The sequence below is a fragment of the Hypomesus nipponensis genome, chromosome 9 (genome assembly GCF_054491055.1).
Source record: "Hypomesus nipponensis isolate SF chromosome 9, ASM5449105v1, whole genome shotgun sequence".
Classification (NCBI taxonomy): domain Eukaryota; kingdom Metazoa; phylum Chordata; class Actinopteri; order Osmeriformes; family Osmeridae; genus Hypomesus; species Hypomesus nipponensis.
In genome coordinates this window covers 21,671,776-21,688,404 of record NC_140369.1, presented here as the reverse complement: position 1 = coordinate 21,688,404, position 16,629 = coordinate 21,671,776, and the positions used below count along the sequence as shown (strand labels likewise).

The following is a 16,629-nucleotide window of genomic DNA, read 5'->3' as shown; positions in this document are numbered from 1 at the left end:
TGAGTTTTTATAAAATATTGGAATACATAAGGCATATTTCGTATTTAAGCCTTTTTGGGAAGAACATTTTTAATACATGCAAATAATCCCTCCTTTTACGGCAATCAATCTGCTCTTAAAATCCAATCAGAATGATGGAGTGATTTCACGTGGCTTGAACTAGTCCAAACTTTCCTCAGTGCATATGACTTACTGAAATTATGTTAGCAGTCATTTTATGCCAAGGCCTAGCAACCTTTGCAAACATAAAACGTATGTTGCTTCCCATACTTTTGGCCTCGACTGTACACATGTGAGTGTGTGTTTGATGGTGATGTGGCTGTGTGTATTGTGTGTGTACTGTCACAGCATACACGCGTGTATGTGTTGCATGTGTGTGCTGATTGTCCACTCACCCTGCACGGTGATGCGTCCCTGGTGCGTGTCAAGGCCTTCAGAGTTGTAAGCCTCGCACTCGTAGATGCCCTCGTCATCAAAGGCCACGTCTGGCAGCGTGAGGACAGGGCCCTCAGAGCTCTCCTCTGCCTTGGAGGGCAGCAGGCCGTCCACCTTCCTCCAGCGCAGCTTGGGCACTGGACTAGGGGAGTGGGAGAGGAGGTGGTGGGTGAGGAGAGAAGAAGACAGAGAGGGAGATGAGAGAGAAGGATGGAGAGGGGGATGAGAGAAGAGAGAAAGATGGAGAGGGGGAGGAGAGAGAAGGATGGAGAGGATATGATGAGAGGTAGATGAGGTGAGGATATGGTGAAAATGCTATGTCTGGCATTGCCTATGATGGGAATCGGGTTCCCTGGGGCCGGTTGCACAAAACACCTTAAGTTAAGATTTAAGGTATCCTTAAAAATATAATCGGTTGCACAAAGCACCCTTAAGTCTCCACCTTAAATGTTCCCTGAAGTATTTAAAGTTTTCTCCTTATCTTGGTTGTATACTTAAGGATTCCCTTAAAGTTCGTTAAAGTGTTGCACGAAAGACCTTCGCAAACAAAGTAAGGAAGAAAACTTAAGGTCCCTATGTCTTATTCTTTACCGCAACATGGCTGAGTTTATGGAGATAAATGAACCCATCCCAAACCTATAGCACTCTGTTAGGTTACTGTCCTGCAGTCTAAACATGAACTCTATTTATTCGACGGCTGCTTGTTAGTATTCTTATTATTAAGGTTCCTCCGGTAGGAGACAACCTATTGTTTTTGTCAGTATTCTTATTATAATTTTTCTTCCACCTGTTACAGAGGTAAAGTACACACAATTAACTAAACAAGTGAAAGTTTTACTCTACATATTAAACAAAGCGTCTGACAAAAGATAAAATAACATCAGGCTTGGACCTTGCCTCTTTCCTGTTGTATGTGTTCTCAGAATGTAAAAAAGGGTAAACTATTACTGGCAGTCACAAGCTGCTGTAAACACTGTCATTTAACACCACACACTAAATTGAAATCATGTCCTACTTTAAGGTTTTTCTCAATGACTCAGCTATCTCTCGTCTTACTTTGTCGTACATAACAGGAATTGGTTTCTCGGAGAATAGCTTCCTATTCTTACAAGGGGTCCCGGTGGAGCTAGCCGAGGGGGAGGCAGACGTTTCCACACAAATACCATGTAGCCTCTTCAGGTGACTACCTAAAGTAGCCGTGCTGCCTGTGTACTTTTTGGCAGCACAACATATCTTGCCCGGGTTGATACAACTCGCCCGAACACGCCTCCAACTCGCTCGAAACTTGGCCTACAGACTTGACGAGAATTGGCCACTGACAACAGTAGAGATGAGAGCGCGTTTAGGAAACAGAAAGGAGGAATCTATCTAAATATAAAATTATTGGAAGAAAAATAGTACTGTGACTTCGTCAACCACCAACATTCTCGTCTCGTTAACGAAAGTTAATATATTTAGTTACAGTTCTATTTTCAAAGATCAATTTTCGTCACGTCTTAGTCTCGTTTTAGTTATGGGAAAAAGGTTGTTAACAAACATTTTTCGTTGACAAAATTAACACAGCATTGACAAGACCAAAGTAATCTGTGTGTTTTGTCGTTGTGAACTGAGCAATCATCGCAGCACGTCCAGTCTGAAATACCACTTGATGGCTAAGCACACAGCTCATGCGAATTCTCCGCCCCCTCGTCAAAACCAGGCGATTGCAATGTTGTTTTAAATAAAAAATGAAAACATTTGCAGTAAGCAATCCGATCCACTTTTCCATGTTGATAAGAGCATTAAAATTAGTAAAAAATATAGGACAAAAATAAATCAAGGGATATTTATAATAGATAAATATGTGTGATTAATTGTGATTAATCGCGAGTTAACTATGACATTAATGCGATTAATCGCAATTGTCGTTTGACAGCGCTACAAAAAGCACAAAGAAATATGAAAAAAAAAATAATAATGCAACGAATACCGTAATATGTAGCATGTTGAAAGTGTTTATGTAAATCTTGGCTCTTCCTCTTGTGTTTAGTGGGGACTTAAAATCGACACTGGCTGACCCTGAATGGGGTACCCCTTGTAAGTGATCCCCAAAAACCCTGTAAAAAGTCAGGGGGGGGGGGTCGTTTGTACGATAGACTAATGCATTCTGCAGAGAAGGGAAGGTTTGGAATGAAAGGGAGCAAACAGGACAGAGTAACACAGCATTAATATATTTTTTTGGGAGACGTAGTTAAGGCGGCAGGTGTGTGTTGCTTAAGGTGGCCGCCTTAACTGGAAAATGCTGTGGGAAACCCTGAAAATAATACACAACATCCGAGTTGGACTGTTTTTAAACATCTGATGATGTAAGGTGTTCCTGGTAGAGGGTGTAAGCTGTCTTGTGTCTACCTATTGTTGAGTGCACTGTTGAGTTCACTGGCTGGTGAAGGGATTTCCCCTGTTGTTAGGGCCCCTGTCAGTCCTACTGGTGTTGAGTAACAGAAGTTTGAACACAAGGAATTCTATTTCCGCCTAGATTTTGTTTTGAAAACAAAGGCCTGAAGAGGCCTAGAGATCGTAGGTATTAGCTGGAAGACAGAATTGGACCACAGGTTGAAGCCTTACCTAACTCAAATCAAAAGTCAAACATAATACCACAATATATTCATATTTGACACATTTTTATAAGAGTACATCCAGGCGTTTTCTAAAAGGGCCTTTTGGAAACTCCAGAATTACCCTTGTAACCAAGGTCAAATTCTTAGGATGAAAAGGTATAATTGTTATCTCTAATAAAAGGCGGTACTTAGAACTATCATATATAATAGCTAGGTCTGGATTTGCGTTGCTTTTGTATTTCGCAGTAGGCTATAGTGGCCAAAAATGAACATGACTTCAGCTGACGTCCGTTATTTCTTTGGAAAAAAGTATGTTTCTGGAGATGTTAGACATTGTTAACAGAGTAGTAGTTCATGTTTTAAGGTACAGGACACCAGACTGACATTTAAAGCTCTTAATTGACATTATGAGTGAATGTATATGGGTAAGATGGGGGTAATAAGCCCAACAGAAAGTCCCACAGCTGTCCCCCCCAATGTTTGATTGACTATTTCGCCCTTGGCTGTGTCTATTAATATATACGTCTAAGCCTACTGGGCACTGGTGTTGCAATGGATCGTTCTATTGGCTTTCACTTCTTGTCAATATAAGTTCTTTGATACAATTGAACAAATACAGTCTCCGTGGAAACGGTCTAATTTTACTGCCGTGAACTCACGTTCAATGTAGTAAATCCCTTAACGTTTCACCTTAGCTAAAGAAACCATTTAGGGGATTTTGTGTAACCCCCTTAAGTAAATCTCCTAGCTAAGGAGAAATGTACCCTTAAGTGTCATAATTAAGGAAAAAACTTAAGGTGTTTTGTGCAACCGGCCCCTGTCCTTTAACAGAAAAGTTCTCATTTAAAATAACTTACTTTCCGTAGGCGAAGCATTCCAGCTGTGTAGTGTGGCGAGCGAGGGCGTACGTCTCTGTGGGGAAACGGACTTTGATGCTGGGGGCTGACTTCCTGGGATTGACTGTGCGACAGATACAGAATGTTATACACAGGCACAAATACATTCATACACACATGTATGCACACATACATGCACGCACACACACCCACACACAGAAAGGAAACAAAAGGTTATTATGGAAATAAGAAAATATGTTATGCATGGATATGGAGGAAATAGACCCAACTTGCATGCAGGGACACTCGCACACAATCACACACGCAAATATGCAAAAACACAAATACACACCATCTCTCTCTCACAAACACGCACACACACACAGTACTGTACCGTCAGGAAGTATGGTGAGCTGTGTGGCTCTGCTGAAGGTGCTCTTGGTGCTGATGTCCATGGTGATGGTGGAAAAACAGAAGTATTTCCCAGAGTCTGCTGGCACGGAACTGGCCAGGTAGAGGTTCCCCGTTACCTGGGACACGAATGCCCTGCCCCCCCCAGGCTGAACAAAACTGGGGAACTCGTTAACAAACCAGCGGTAGGACAATGCTAAAAAGAGGAGAGAGAAAGGAGGAAGGAAATATGTGTTTATCCATTGATGACATCAGTGAGGCTTCAAATGTTGAACTCTGCATAATTCTTGACAACCAGACAGGAAGGCACGTGTGTATAAGAGAGGTGGAATTTACGGAAGGGTGTGTCTGTGTCTATGTATGTGTGTGTGTACCTGGGTAGTGTGCCGGGGTTTGACAGGTCAGGAAGGGGGTGTCTGTGTCTATGTATGTGTGTGTGTACCTGGGTAGTGTGCCAGGGGCTGACAGGTCAGGAAGAGGGTGTGTGTGTCTATGTATGTGTGTGTGTGTACCTGGGTAGTGTGCCGGGGGCTGGCAGGTCAGGAAGACCCCCGTCCCTTCGGTAGCTGTCTGAGGGCTTCTGCTCTCTGGAGGAAAGTCTTGGAGGTCTGGGGAGGAAACAGTACAAAGATCCACACACCCAGAACAGAGCCTCTTTATCTACAATAATATGATAATCATATATATACTATTAATGTTAGAAATATTATATTTAAAAATAAAATATTTATTTTAAAATATATATACTAGCTAATGGGTCAAAGTCCTCATTTATGGGACATCTTTTCTCGAAACTTGAAGAAAAAGTTAATTATATATAATTCCCCACAAGAAAATCACTTTATCTACATATTCTATGCATTTCATGGTCATGGTTCTTGTGAATGGGTAATGGTCCTTTAACATGGATCATGGTCCTCACTTACAGCCAAACTTGAGGTTGGCGGCATGGCTTACGATGGTCCCACAGCGGTTGATTGCCAGACACTGGTAGGAGCCCCCATCTCGGCCACTCTGGGGCCCACTGATCACCAGGTTCCCTGCTACAAGCCTGAAGCGGGGGTCCCCCACTTCCACCTCCGTACCATTCACACGCCACCTGGTGGGTAGAGTCGGCACACATTGTTCATGGTTAAGAAACATGCATGTGTAACATTGTAACAATGTAACATTGTAACAATGTAACATTGTGTTTGTCACAGCTATGTTCATCATGTTCTTGTCCCTATCCACAGTATGCTCTGCCAGTACTGTTTCTATGCTTTAGTTTTTCATCCCACCATGTGTTTGACAGTAGTTTGACAGCATGTTTACAGCATGTTTACGTTACAGCATGTATTTAACGGTGACATAAATTGCACAAATGTCTTACGTATGTGGTATAGAACTGTGTGTTATGGAACAGTATGTTACAGAACTGTGTATTATAGAGCTGTGTGTTATAGAGCTGTGTGTTGTGGAGTGTTTTATAGTGTATGCTATAGATTGTGTGTGTTAAAGAGTGTGTGTTATAAAATGTGTTATAGTGTGTCAGGGAGTCAAGTGGCTGAGCGGTTAGGGGTTTGGGCTAGTAATCCAAAGGTTGTTGATTCGATTCTCGGTTGTGCAAAATGACGTTGTGTCCTTGGGCACTTCACCCTACTCGCCCCGGGGGGAATGTCCCTGTACTAACTGTAAGTCGCTCTGGATAAGGGTGTCAGCTAAATGACTAAATGTAATGTAAATGTAATGTGTGGGTTATAGAGCTGTTTTATGTGTTATATAGCAGTGTTATAGTGTGTGCTACAGAGTTTGTGTTATAGAGACGTGTTATAGAACTATGTTATATTGTGTGTTATAGAATGTGTGTTCTAGAGCCGTGTTATGGAGTGTGTGTTATAGAGCTGTGTCATAGAATGTGTGTGAGGTTACCTGTAGGAGGCTGCGGGGCTGGCCCTGGCCCGACAGCTGAGCGTGACAGAGACCTCTTTCAGACCTTCAGGGTAGACCACGCTGCTGGGCTGCTCTTCGAACACTGGCCCACTGTCGTGCCCCGACACACACACGTCCCCACCTGCTCACACACACAATCACATAAAAGAAGCCAGGAACCAGTCATCAACCATCAAACCAAATTTAGCACTGAAGATTACCTGAAACATAAATAAAAGCTTCGGAACACATAGCACAAACAAAAACGTTGTATCGATAAGTTGCTGAACACATTGGAAAGGGAAGGAATATAAATATAGATTTATGGAAGCAAATGTAATAACTAGTGGTGGGCATAGATTCATTTTTAAAATCTAGATTAATCTCACTGCAATCTTGGCGTTAATCTAGAATAATCTAGATTAAAATGACTCATTTGAATTCCGCCGAAGGCATTCAGAGAATGCGTGCTACCCAAATAATTACTAAAAGTAAGTCTTTGAGAACGGGCATCCGCGCTAAAATATCAAGGTGAAAATCATCATAGCTTGCGTAGTATAGACCCAGCTCCCAACCCAACTTTGAGAATAGATTAACGGCAATATTTGTTTTATTGCCCGATAAGAGTTTCACGTTAACGCAGCGTGTTAACGCCGATAACGGCCCACCACTAGTGATAACATTTATAAACTTTGTGACAAACAAAAAATGTCTTATGGATCATGATTTGGAGTTGACCATAAATACATTCAAATATAAAAAGGGTGGAATTGACTAAACTAATATGATTGTTTGCAAACCTTTGCATTAGTGTTTAGTAGTGCTGTCAAACGATTAAAATATTTAATCGCATTAATGTCATAGTTAACTCGCGATTAATCACAATTAATCGCACATTTTTATCTATTCTAAATGTCCCTGATTTCTTTTTGTCCCAATCTTTTTTCAAATTGTAATGCTCTTATCAACATAGAAAAGTGGTTCGGATTGCTTTGTGCAAATATTTTTTTTAATTGAAAACAACATTGCAATCGCCTGGCTTTGACGAGGGGGCAGAGAATTCGTATCAGCTGTGTGCTTGGCCATCAAGTGGTATTTCAGACTGGACGTGCTGCGATGATAGCACAGTTTACAACGACAAAACACACAGATCACTGGTCTTGTCAATAGAACCATTTGGCAACTTTTTAAAAGCAAACTTTCCATTCAGAATCTTATTGGCATCCATTTCGGCATCTCGCGCTCGTCATCCACTCAAAACGTAGCCTACTACCAGAGAATGTCTAATATCCGTAAACGGGCTCTGCTACTACTCTTTAGCCAGCTCGCAAGCCAAACGAGTGTTTGGCGTGCCTGTTGTTTTGTTTCCGGTCTAGCTAGATACGGTGTGGTGTTGTAGTTTTTCTAACGTTGGTAGTTGTTGCAACAGCATGTGAAAAAAACTACAAAGTTTGCTAGGCCAAAAAGAGCGTTAATCGCGCGATAAAATAATTGACGCCGTTAATTTGGGTTTGCGTTAACGCCGTTAATAACGCGTTAAACTGACAGCACTAGTGTTTAGTTGAATTAGATGTAATGTAATGTGATTTGAGAGAGAAAAAGAGAGAGATGAGTGATAACTGGTTTATGTGTGTGTGTAGATATGTGAGTATATTTATAGGTGTGTGGGTGTGTGTATATGTGTGTGTGTGTGTGCGCGCGTGAGTAGCTCTATGTGAATGGGTTGCAACCCTACTGAGATTGAGGCTCCTTGGTGCATTCAGCACCAGGGACAGTACTACCAGCCAGCACTCAAACAACCTGTCTTTCAGCACCAGGGACAGCGCCACCAGCCAGCATCCAAATCACTCTCCAGAGTTCTGGCTCTGCAGCTAATTACAGTTTTTTCCAATTGCTTTGATACATTGGTCATAACTGAAGTCACGTTTTCAAACAGAAGTGTACGTGGACAAAACAGTGAATCATTTTTCACTGCTTTCACACCAAATGCATTCAATGACCACATTCTCCAAAATCCTTGGACTCTTTTCTCATTCATACTCCCACCACCCTCAAAACACTATGTATTTGCAGAATATTTTTTCAAATGCTAACACACTTTTACCAACATTCAAAACCAAATGATGGCAAATGTTGTGCATTTCTGCAGCAGCCAGATTGAATTATAAAACTCTATATTGTATTAGCAAAATATATAATAATTCCAAACAAAGCTGACTGCATTTTTTGGCAGTTTTTAGTCTCATAACCAAACAGACAAAAGAGGACAGCTTTGGAATGATTTGGAAGTGTGGAAACATGGATCAAGGAAGACAGGTTGGTGGGGAAAAAAGAGAGGCATGGAAAGGGAGAAGGTGTGAAGGACAAGGGAGCGAAAGACCAAGAACAAGGTCTCTGATGAGATAAGGCAGGAGAGAGGGAGAACTTGAACCATCACAGTAGCCTACTGTACAGCAAATGATTACACTATACCAGTTGTTTTTTGTTCTTGCAATTGAAATATCATTGATATTATATAAATATTATTAGACATGAACCAGTATTTCATGATAGACAGAAATGTTTCAGGATTGAAAAAAAACTTTAGTCTAAGAATGAAATCAAAATGCGATATTCGATTTAATTCTTGAAAAAACATGTTTTAAGGCGTTAATTGTTCGCAAAGATTGACTTAACCGATGCGGGCTATTTACAAACAGGGCACACTTAGGTAAAATCGCAGATTGCCTGCCACATGAGCAAGAACAGGCAAGTTGCGCTTTCAATATCCGTTTGTGGGAGGGTCCATTGTTCTTTTAGAGCAGGGGTTCTTAACCTTGGTACTCAGGGACCCCTGTCTTGCATGTTTTAGATGTTTCCCTGGTCCAACACACCTGATTCAAATGAATGGGTCGTTATCCAGCTTTGCAGAAGCCTGCTATGACCATTAATTCGAATCAGGTGTGTTGGAGCAGGGAAGCATCTAAAACATGCAGGACAAGGGCTATTACCAAACTCGCAAAAAGAGACACAGCGTAAACTTTGTTAGTAAATGAGGCCCTCAGTGTGTTTGTCACAGGGTGTGTGTATGTGTATGTGTGTAGATGTGTATTTACTATTAAACTCCAGTTACATCCTTTCTGTATACTGAGAGAGAACTGACTCCCTTCATTGTGAGCAGCTCTGTCTCCAACCTGCCTTCCACCAAGGAAGCATGGAGCTCAACACAAAAATATGTGAGTAATGCGACAATGACTAAGGGTCGTTTTAAAATAGTATAAAAAAGAGAAAAGTCCTCAATGTTTTTGAGGTTGTTTATTCCAACAAAGGCTACATGTCCATCAATCATTGATGAGATTGCTGAATTATCGTAGTTTAGACATTGAGTGGAATAAAAAACTCACAAAATCTATATTCCCTTCCAACACCTGGACAAAAAAAACACCATTATATCGTAATCTTCCAAGTCCCCTAAATGTGAAGCACCCCACTTAGTCTTTCCAGGCACACCAACATGCTCCTCAACTCCAAACAAACACACACACACACACACACACCAACACTATCCTCAACCCCTTTCACCCACTTACACCAACACCCTCCTCAACTCTTCAGTCTGATAACCCCAATACAAATTATGCATGATGTCTGTCTGTCTGTCTGCCTGTGTGTTTGTCTGTCTGCCTGTGTGTGTACGTGTATTTGTCTATCTGTCTATTTGTTTGTGTGTATGAGTCTGTGTGTCTGTATGTGTGTGCATGTATGTGTATTGTGGTATCCCCAGAGTGAGGATTAGGGTTAGCCCTCCCAGCACCAGGGTTAGCCCTATCAGTACCAGGGACCGTTTTTATTAAACAGCAGCCCCGCATGGCTGCGACTAAATCGCACTAAATCAGTAGGCTGGTCCACTAAAGCTGAGCTGAGGGGGGTCAGAGACAGAGAAAGGTGTGAGGCAAGGAGCAATGCCTAGAGAGTTTGAATTGTGTGCATGTCAACCCTGTGTCTCTCTGGTGGCTTGCCACATTGTGTGTGTGTGTGTGTGTATAAGGAAGAAATAACTCACCAACAGCATAGCTGAGAGTGGCAGAGCTGAGGACCAGTAAGCACAGCAGACCCATCTTCAGAACCAGAACTGGATCAGAACCACTTCAGAACCGGATCAAGCTGGATAAGAACCACTTTAGAACTGGATGAGACTGGATCAGAAACCCTTCAGAAGTCAGACACAAAAAAGGTCTGTGGAACCCAAACAGAATAACATGTTAGAGACAAGCCTTTCCTATTTTCTTTTTTTTATTTAACACCAACTATTGTATTCAGGGCCGGCCCAAGGCATAAGCGAACTAAGCGGCTGCTTAGGGCCCCCGTGGCCACCAGAGGGCCCCCACGTGCATATGAAATTACAGTTTAATGTACCATGTTTCTTCAATTAAACGCTGCTCTAACGCCGCACCAAAAATGAACGTTGTGTAATAAACGCCACCCCAGAAATAAGGTAGGAGTAGCATGTCCTGAAATACCTAGTAGCAGCAGGTCATTTTAATTAACATTCTCTTGTGTTGCACTAGGGGTCCACTGTTAGCTAAATACGTTTCAAATATCACATCAACGTACTGTAACGCTGGTATACACAAGTTCAAGTGTTACTGGTTCATTGGGGGAGATGTCTAGCCTGGTTTGGGTATTGGTGGAAAGGTTGAAAGGGAGGGTTACCGTACAGTTTTTTTTTTTTACCTGACCGCCCTAACAAAAAAGAAGTATACTTCAAGTTTATTTTGTATTCTCACCAAGTGACTCAAGATCTGAGGCGTTTGAGGGGCCCATAAACATTTTAATACATTACTTAATAATAGTAAAATTAAATTTAGAAGTTTACTTGTTGACGTACCTACATTAAATGAAAGTGCACTTGAAAGTATTGCAAAGTATACTTTGAGGTTCTTTAGGAAGTATACTTCATGAACTGAAAGTGCACTACACAGGCTACTTTAGAGTATTCCAAAGTATACTTTGAAGTACTTGAGGAAGTATACTTGATGAACTGAAAGTGCACTACACAGGCTACTTTAGAGTATTCCAAAGTATATTTTGAAGTACTTGAGGAAGTATACTTGAAAGTGCACTACACAGGCTGCTTTGCAGTATTCAAAAGTGAACTAGTTTCAAAGCATACTTAAAAGTATATTAAAAGTAAACTATGTTCTAAGTATACTTCTTAAAAGTATATTAAACGTGAACTATTTTCTAAGCATACTTCTTAAAAGTATATCAAAAGTGAAGTAAAAGTGTACTTTTAGTATACTTATAGTATACTTTAATATACTTCTTTTTTGTAAGGGCGGGTAAGCAGGAGGGGGGGGGGTTCTGGTTTTGAATGGGTCTGACCGGGTAGCTGTGTTCGAAAATATATCTGGGCTTTTGAGCTGTCAAGTTGACAACGTGCTCTCTGCCTCTTGTGTCCTGAGTCATGTCTGTTTTCCCCGCATTCCACAATACCTTACTTGGCAAATTACTCTAGCTAGGTAGTTAGAGACTAGCTGTTAGGCTGCATTAGAAGGGAAGCTTACCAAAAAAATAGCCAGAAAATGAATAGCAGTCTAGACTCTAGCCTATTGCTAACGCCTGTCTAGATTATCTATTGAAAGAACTGGAAGCAGGTGCTCTTGCGTTAGCAAGCTAAACTAGTTTACAGGCTACAGTAGGTAGTATAGGTGTTTTCGCTATCTATCTGTTCTTGCATTCCTTGCAAATCAGCGTTAATAAAAAGCATGAGAGCGCTAGCTAGTCTAACTAACATTGACATTTATTCGTTGCTTAATCGGTGATTTAGAAGACCGTACTGTTCTAAGAACATTTAATGTAGCGAACTAACACGTTAGCATGCTAGCGCAGCTAGCCTAGAATACTATAGCCCTATTTCTTCGATTAAACGCCGCCCTCGAATAAACGGCACACCAAAAATGATGGAAAAAAGGATGTGTAATAAATTTAATCGAAAAAATACGGCAATTAAGAAAGAAAAATAATACTTGGCGACGCCGAGGGGCCCCCAAATAAATTCTGCTTAAGGCCCCATAAAGGCTTGGGCCGGCCCTGATTGTCAAAAAACAAACACATACAATGACATACAAAGTATTTATGTACTGTATCCAAACTATACAAACTATCTTTTTTAACTGCTAACATCCACTGCAACTTCTATTCATGTGGAGTGAACAGTATTGTTGGAAGTCTTCCCTCATTTCATGATTGTGTGTGCATACATACAGCCTCAATTGGCTTTTTCCATACAATCCCTAAATTATGTTGCGATGCTAATGGAGAGAGAGAAAGAAATAGAGAGAGACAGAGGGGAGAAATTGCGAGGGGATTGGAGAAGGGGGGAGAGCAGAGTGAGAGACACAAGATTTTTTCACATAGGGAATTTTGCGCCTTAAACTGCCTTGCAGTTTTGTGTAAAAGGTACAAACACGGAATGGGGGGTCATTGTTGTACCACAAAAGTGTAAAAAAAGAGCTGGCATGGCAGTACTACCAGCAACAACGCTGACCTCAGAGCTCTGATTCTAGAATGCTGGAATGCTACAGTATCTAAAATCACAATAGCATTATGCTAGCCTCGTTTGGAAAGTTCACATAAGCAAAGCTGGCAAAATGAGGGTCTTCTTTAGGGCAGATATGCGGGATCTCTGTATGGCAAGAGAGAGAGAGAGTCCTACGGAGAAAGAGGAGACCGAAAAATGCTCCTTCCACTGGGTCTACTGGGGGTAAATACCATCCTCTGAGGGTTACACTGGGGGTATATACCCCTCCCTCTGTTACACTGTTATATATACCAGAGGGGTAGTGGGAGAGAGAGAGAGTAGGTTGAAAGAGAGGAGTGAGAAAGAGAGAGAATGGGTTAGAGGAAGAGAGAAGAGGCTGAAAGAGAGAGCAGGGAGAAAAGAATGGGAGAGAAAAAAGGGGGTGGAAGGAGAGAGGCGGGAGCAGAGGGAGATGTAGATAGAGAGAAAACCCTCTAAACTGAATTAAGTGGTGCAACAGAGGGAAAGAGAAGTAGAGATAGAGTAAAGCAATTAAAAGGAGAGTTAGACGAAGGGTGAGAGACTGAGTGAGCTGAAAGCATGCAAAACAAATAAAGTGAGAGAAGGAGAAAGAGAAGAGAGATAAGCTCATCAAATCATCTTCCAGTTTAATGGACTATGGAGGAGCAGAACAGAGGAGAATATCCTATTGTTCTCTGGTCGTGCAGCATCCTGAGCTGCTGCAAGCTCTCTACAAACACTGTCTTCACTGCTTTTGATCATGTTCAGTAAGTGCAACCTGGTTGGACCATAATGTAGTATAAGATTAATAATCATATTAATGTATTTTAACCAATACATTTTAAAACCATACTAGGACACTGTAGAATACTGACACATACATCCTTTATACTGAGACTGCTACTTATGCACACAACAAGCACACACAGCGATTAATCTGCAGTTGAGTAGAGTGTGTTAGTATAACTACAAAGCCTTCATTTATCTATCCACATTTATCAACACACTCCTCCAGCAGTGCAGATGAGTGGGTTTAAATCAAGGCAAAATAAAATCTGCCGGATGTGTGTATGTGTGTGAGTGGACCCTGTGGTCAAGTGGATAAGATGGGGTTTGATTATTGGGTGAAAATCCCCTCTCCCTCCCCCTCCTCATTTAGCTCTTTGAAGAGTAGTTTTACACCAAGGCAGAAAATTATGTTCTTCAAAACCCTCTTTCATTGTCCACCAACTCATCCCTGAATCCATGTCTCCATCTTTCCCTGCTATTGCTACAAAAACACACACACACACACACACACACACACACACACACACACACACACACATACACGAGACACACACACACAAAGACACACACACTGAGACACACAGACACATAGAGAGACACACAGACACACACAGACACACACGCACTGAGACACACATACCTCACAGCCATTGTGCTCCGTTATGGAAGAAAGCAGCGCCCGAGGCCATGGTGCTTTTAGGACTGCCCAGACATCTGCCAATGGGACCCTAACTCCCTACAGGCCCACACACACTCTCACACACACAGAGAAAGAGGAGGTGGTGAGTGCCCACAAGTATGGGTGTTTAGTCGTATATATGTTGGTGCTTGTGTGTGTGCATATATGCATGTGTGTGCGTGCCTGTGTGTGCGTGCATGTGTGTATGGTTATTTGTATGTGTGTGTCAGAGGGATTGCACATCTTCTTCATATTTCTATGACATTTTTGATCAGCTAACACCCTGACCAGCAGGAGACTCTCAGAAGTAGGATGGTACGAAACACACATACAACCACACGCACACACACCTATGTGAGAGTGTGTGTGTATCCAACTGAACAGTTTCCCACTTGTAGCATTAGAAAGACATCTCCTAATCTGCTCTGTTGATGAGGGCAGGAGACGGCCCGACTATTCTCTGTGTGTACATCAAACAGAAGACGGGGAAACATTCACACACACACAAGCACACAAACACACCACACATTAATATCCAGCTGAATCTTTCTCTATTGTACACAGACACACAGATACATGTGGCAGACACACAAACACAAACAGTCACAAGCACATACACCTCTGTTTATTCAATGATCGAGACGATTGAAGACAGAGCTTGGAGAAGGAAAAAGGAAGAACACCACCATGTCTGGAATAACAAAAGACACTCCTGCACACACACCTAAACATACACACTCACACAAACACACATTTGCATAAACACACCCACACCTGAACACATACACAAACCCACAAACATCTGCAAACACACACACACCCACCAGCTTATGTTGTTGTTACCAGTTTTGTTACAAGCAGGGAGGTATGCTGCTCAGAGACTGAACAGTGTCTAAAACTCCTCTACTCACCTTCTTTATTACAGAGTTTTGCTTTGCAGAATCAATACTATCATGTTCAAGAACTGAGAGAGGTACAATCTCCCTTAAGAGGCGATCCTCAGTTCACCTCTGTCGGTTCATACAGCGTGACGCTGGATGATGCCATCACTGTTGGCAAAGCCATCTGTGTGTCATGCTCTATGAGTCTAGTCCTGGTACAGACAGACACGGGGGGCCTGGCCAAGTGTGAGGCAACACACACACACACACACACATAAACCCACACAGTCTAAAACTAGCCATGCATTATTTACAGGTCAGGAACCTGGACAACAGCTGAAAATTAAAGCATTTGACCAGTTTAAACAAAAGACACTTGTTGTGAGATCGAGGTTCTGACCACAGAGGTGGAGGCGAGAAAATAAGTGTGTTCGACTTCATGCAGTGACGGCGGTGCTGACAGACGGCTGCAGCCGGCTGCCTTGAAGCTGTGACTGCCATTGGCTGCCTCAAGTCAGCCGGGCTGAAGGTGGTTGCAGGCGACTTCGGCGCTGCATGAAGTCGAAGGTACCTAATGTGTCCTGTTTGGCGGCCTGTTATCAGGTATTAGCGACAAAAGAAAGTCGGTGGAGTGGAAAACTGTCACTATTGGTGCCTTTTCTTGTTTTTAACCTGCAGCACTTTGAGATGTAGCTAAATGTAAAGTGCATTACAAATACAATCATTATTATTATTATTATAGGGCCATAAATGCTGTGGGTTCAGAGAACCGGACCATGGTAGAAATTAAGAAGAAATGGTCCGATTTAAAACTTTAAATGAAGAAACGAGTGGTGGCGAATTGTAACAGCATGGCAGCTATAGGGTTAGCGTGACATGCATTTCCAAGTGATTTTGTTGTTCGTTTGACACCCTCAAGTTTAACAGAAGTTATAAATTGGTGGCGGATTAAACAGAAGGCTATATAGCATTTCCCATTTTGGGTTTTGGCATTTTGATGTGATCATCCACATTAATGATCAAACTTTTATTTTTATGATTTTTGAATAGTCAACATCATAAACGTAGTAGTGGAAACTTTATTTTGTAATGTTTGGTGAGTTTTGGCACTTTTCAGTTAGAATTTGCCATGTTACAGAGCCAGACAAGACTTTGCGGACGGTCCGCACATTCTCACGTGAAGTAAATCTTTATACATCACAAAGTGTGCGTGAAAACCAGCGTACGCAAGCTTTTTGTGCGTACGCTATGTTTATACATGAGGCCCCAGGTGTCTATGACAGACACTGAGGTTCAGACGTCTAGGAGACACCACAGTCCAAAACTCTTTGAGCCGCTACAGTCCAGCCATCTATGAGAGTGTAAATTTGATTTTTGTGTGCCTGTTTGTGTATCTGTGTGTGTGTGTGGGTGTATGTGTGTGTTTGTGTGTGGATGGATGGCCAAAACAAGGTAAGGTATCCAAAACTTCCATTAAGGGTGGTTATGCAGTGGTAATCTCTCCTGCAGCTTTACACCCCCACCCGCCACCTACGGTCATCTTCAGACAACCACCTGGTGGTCCCAC

At 42.0% G+C, this 16,629-nt stretch overlaps 1 protein-coding gene across 1 annotated transcript in view; it reads right to left on the bottom strand.

Moving 5' to 3' along the window:
• The window catches only part of cntn2 (contactin 2), a 51,697-nt gene that overhangs the window by 22,361 nt on the left and 12,707 nt on the right, over positions 1-16,629 (bottom strand). The window contains exons 2-8 of the mRNA XM_084704697.1: positions 10,233-10,405; positions 6,191-6,332; positions 5,206-5,378; positions 4,792-4,887; positions 4,263-4,475; positions 3,890-3,992; positions 396-577 (exon numbers count right to left, since the gene is read on the bottom strand). Of these exons, the coding sequence (XP_084560823.1) occupies positions 396-577; positions 3,890-3,992; positions 4,263-4,475; positions 4,792-4,887; positions 5,206-5,378; positions 6,191-6,332; positions 10,233-10,287 (964 nt within the window). The 5' untranslated portion in view covers positions 10,288-10,405. The remainder of the gene's footprint in view (positions 1-395; positions 578-3,889; positions 3,993-4,262; positions 4,476-4,791; positions 4,888-5,205; positions 5,379-6,190; positions 6,333-10,232; positions 10,406-16,629) is intronic.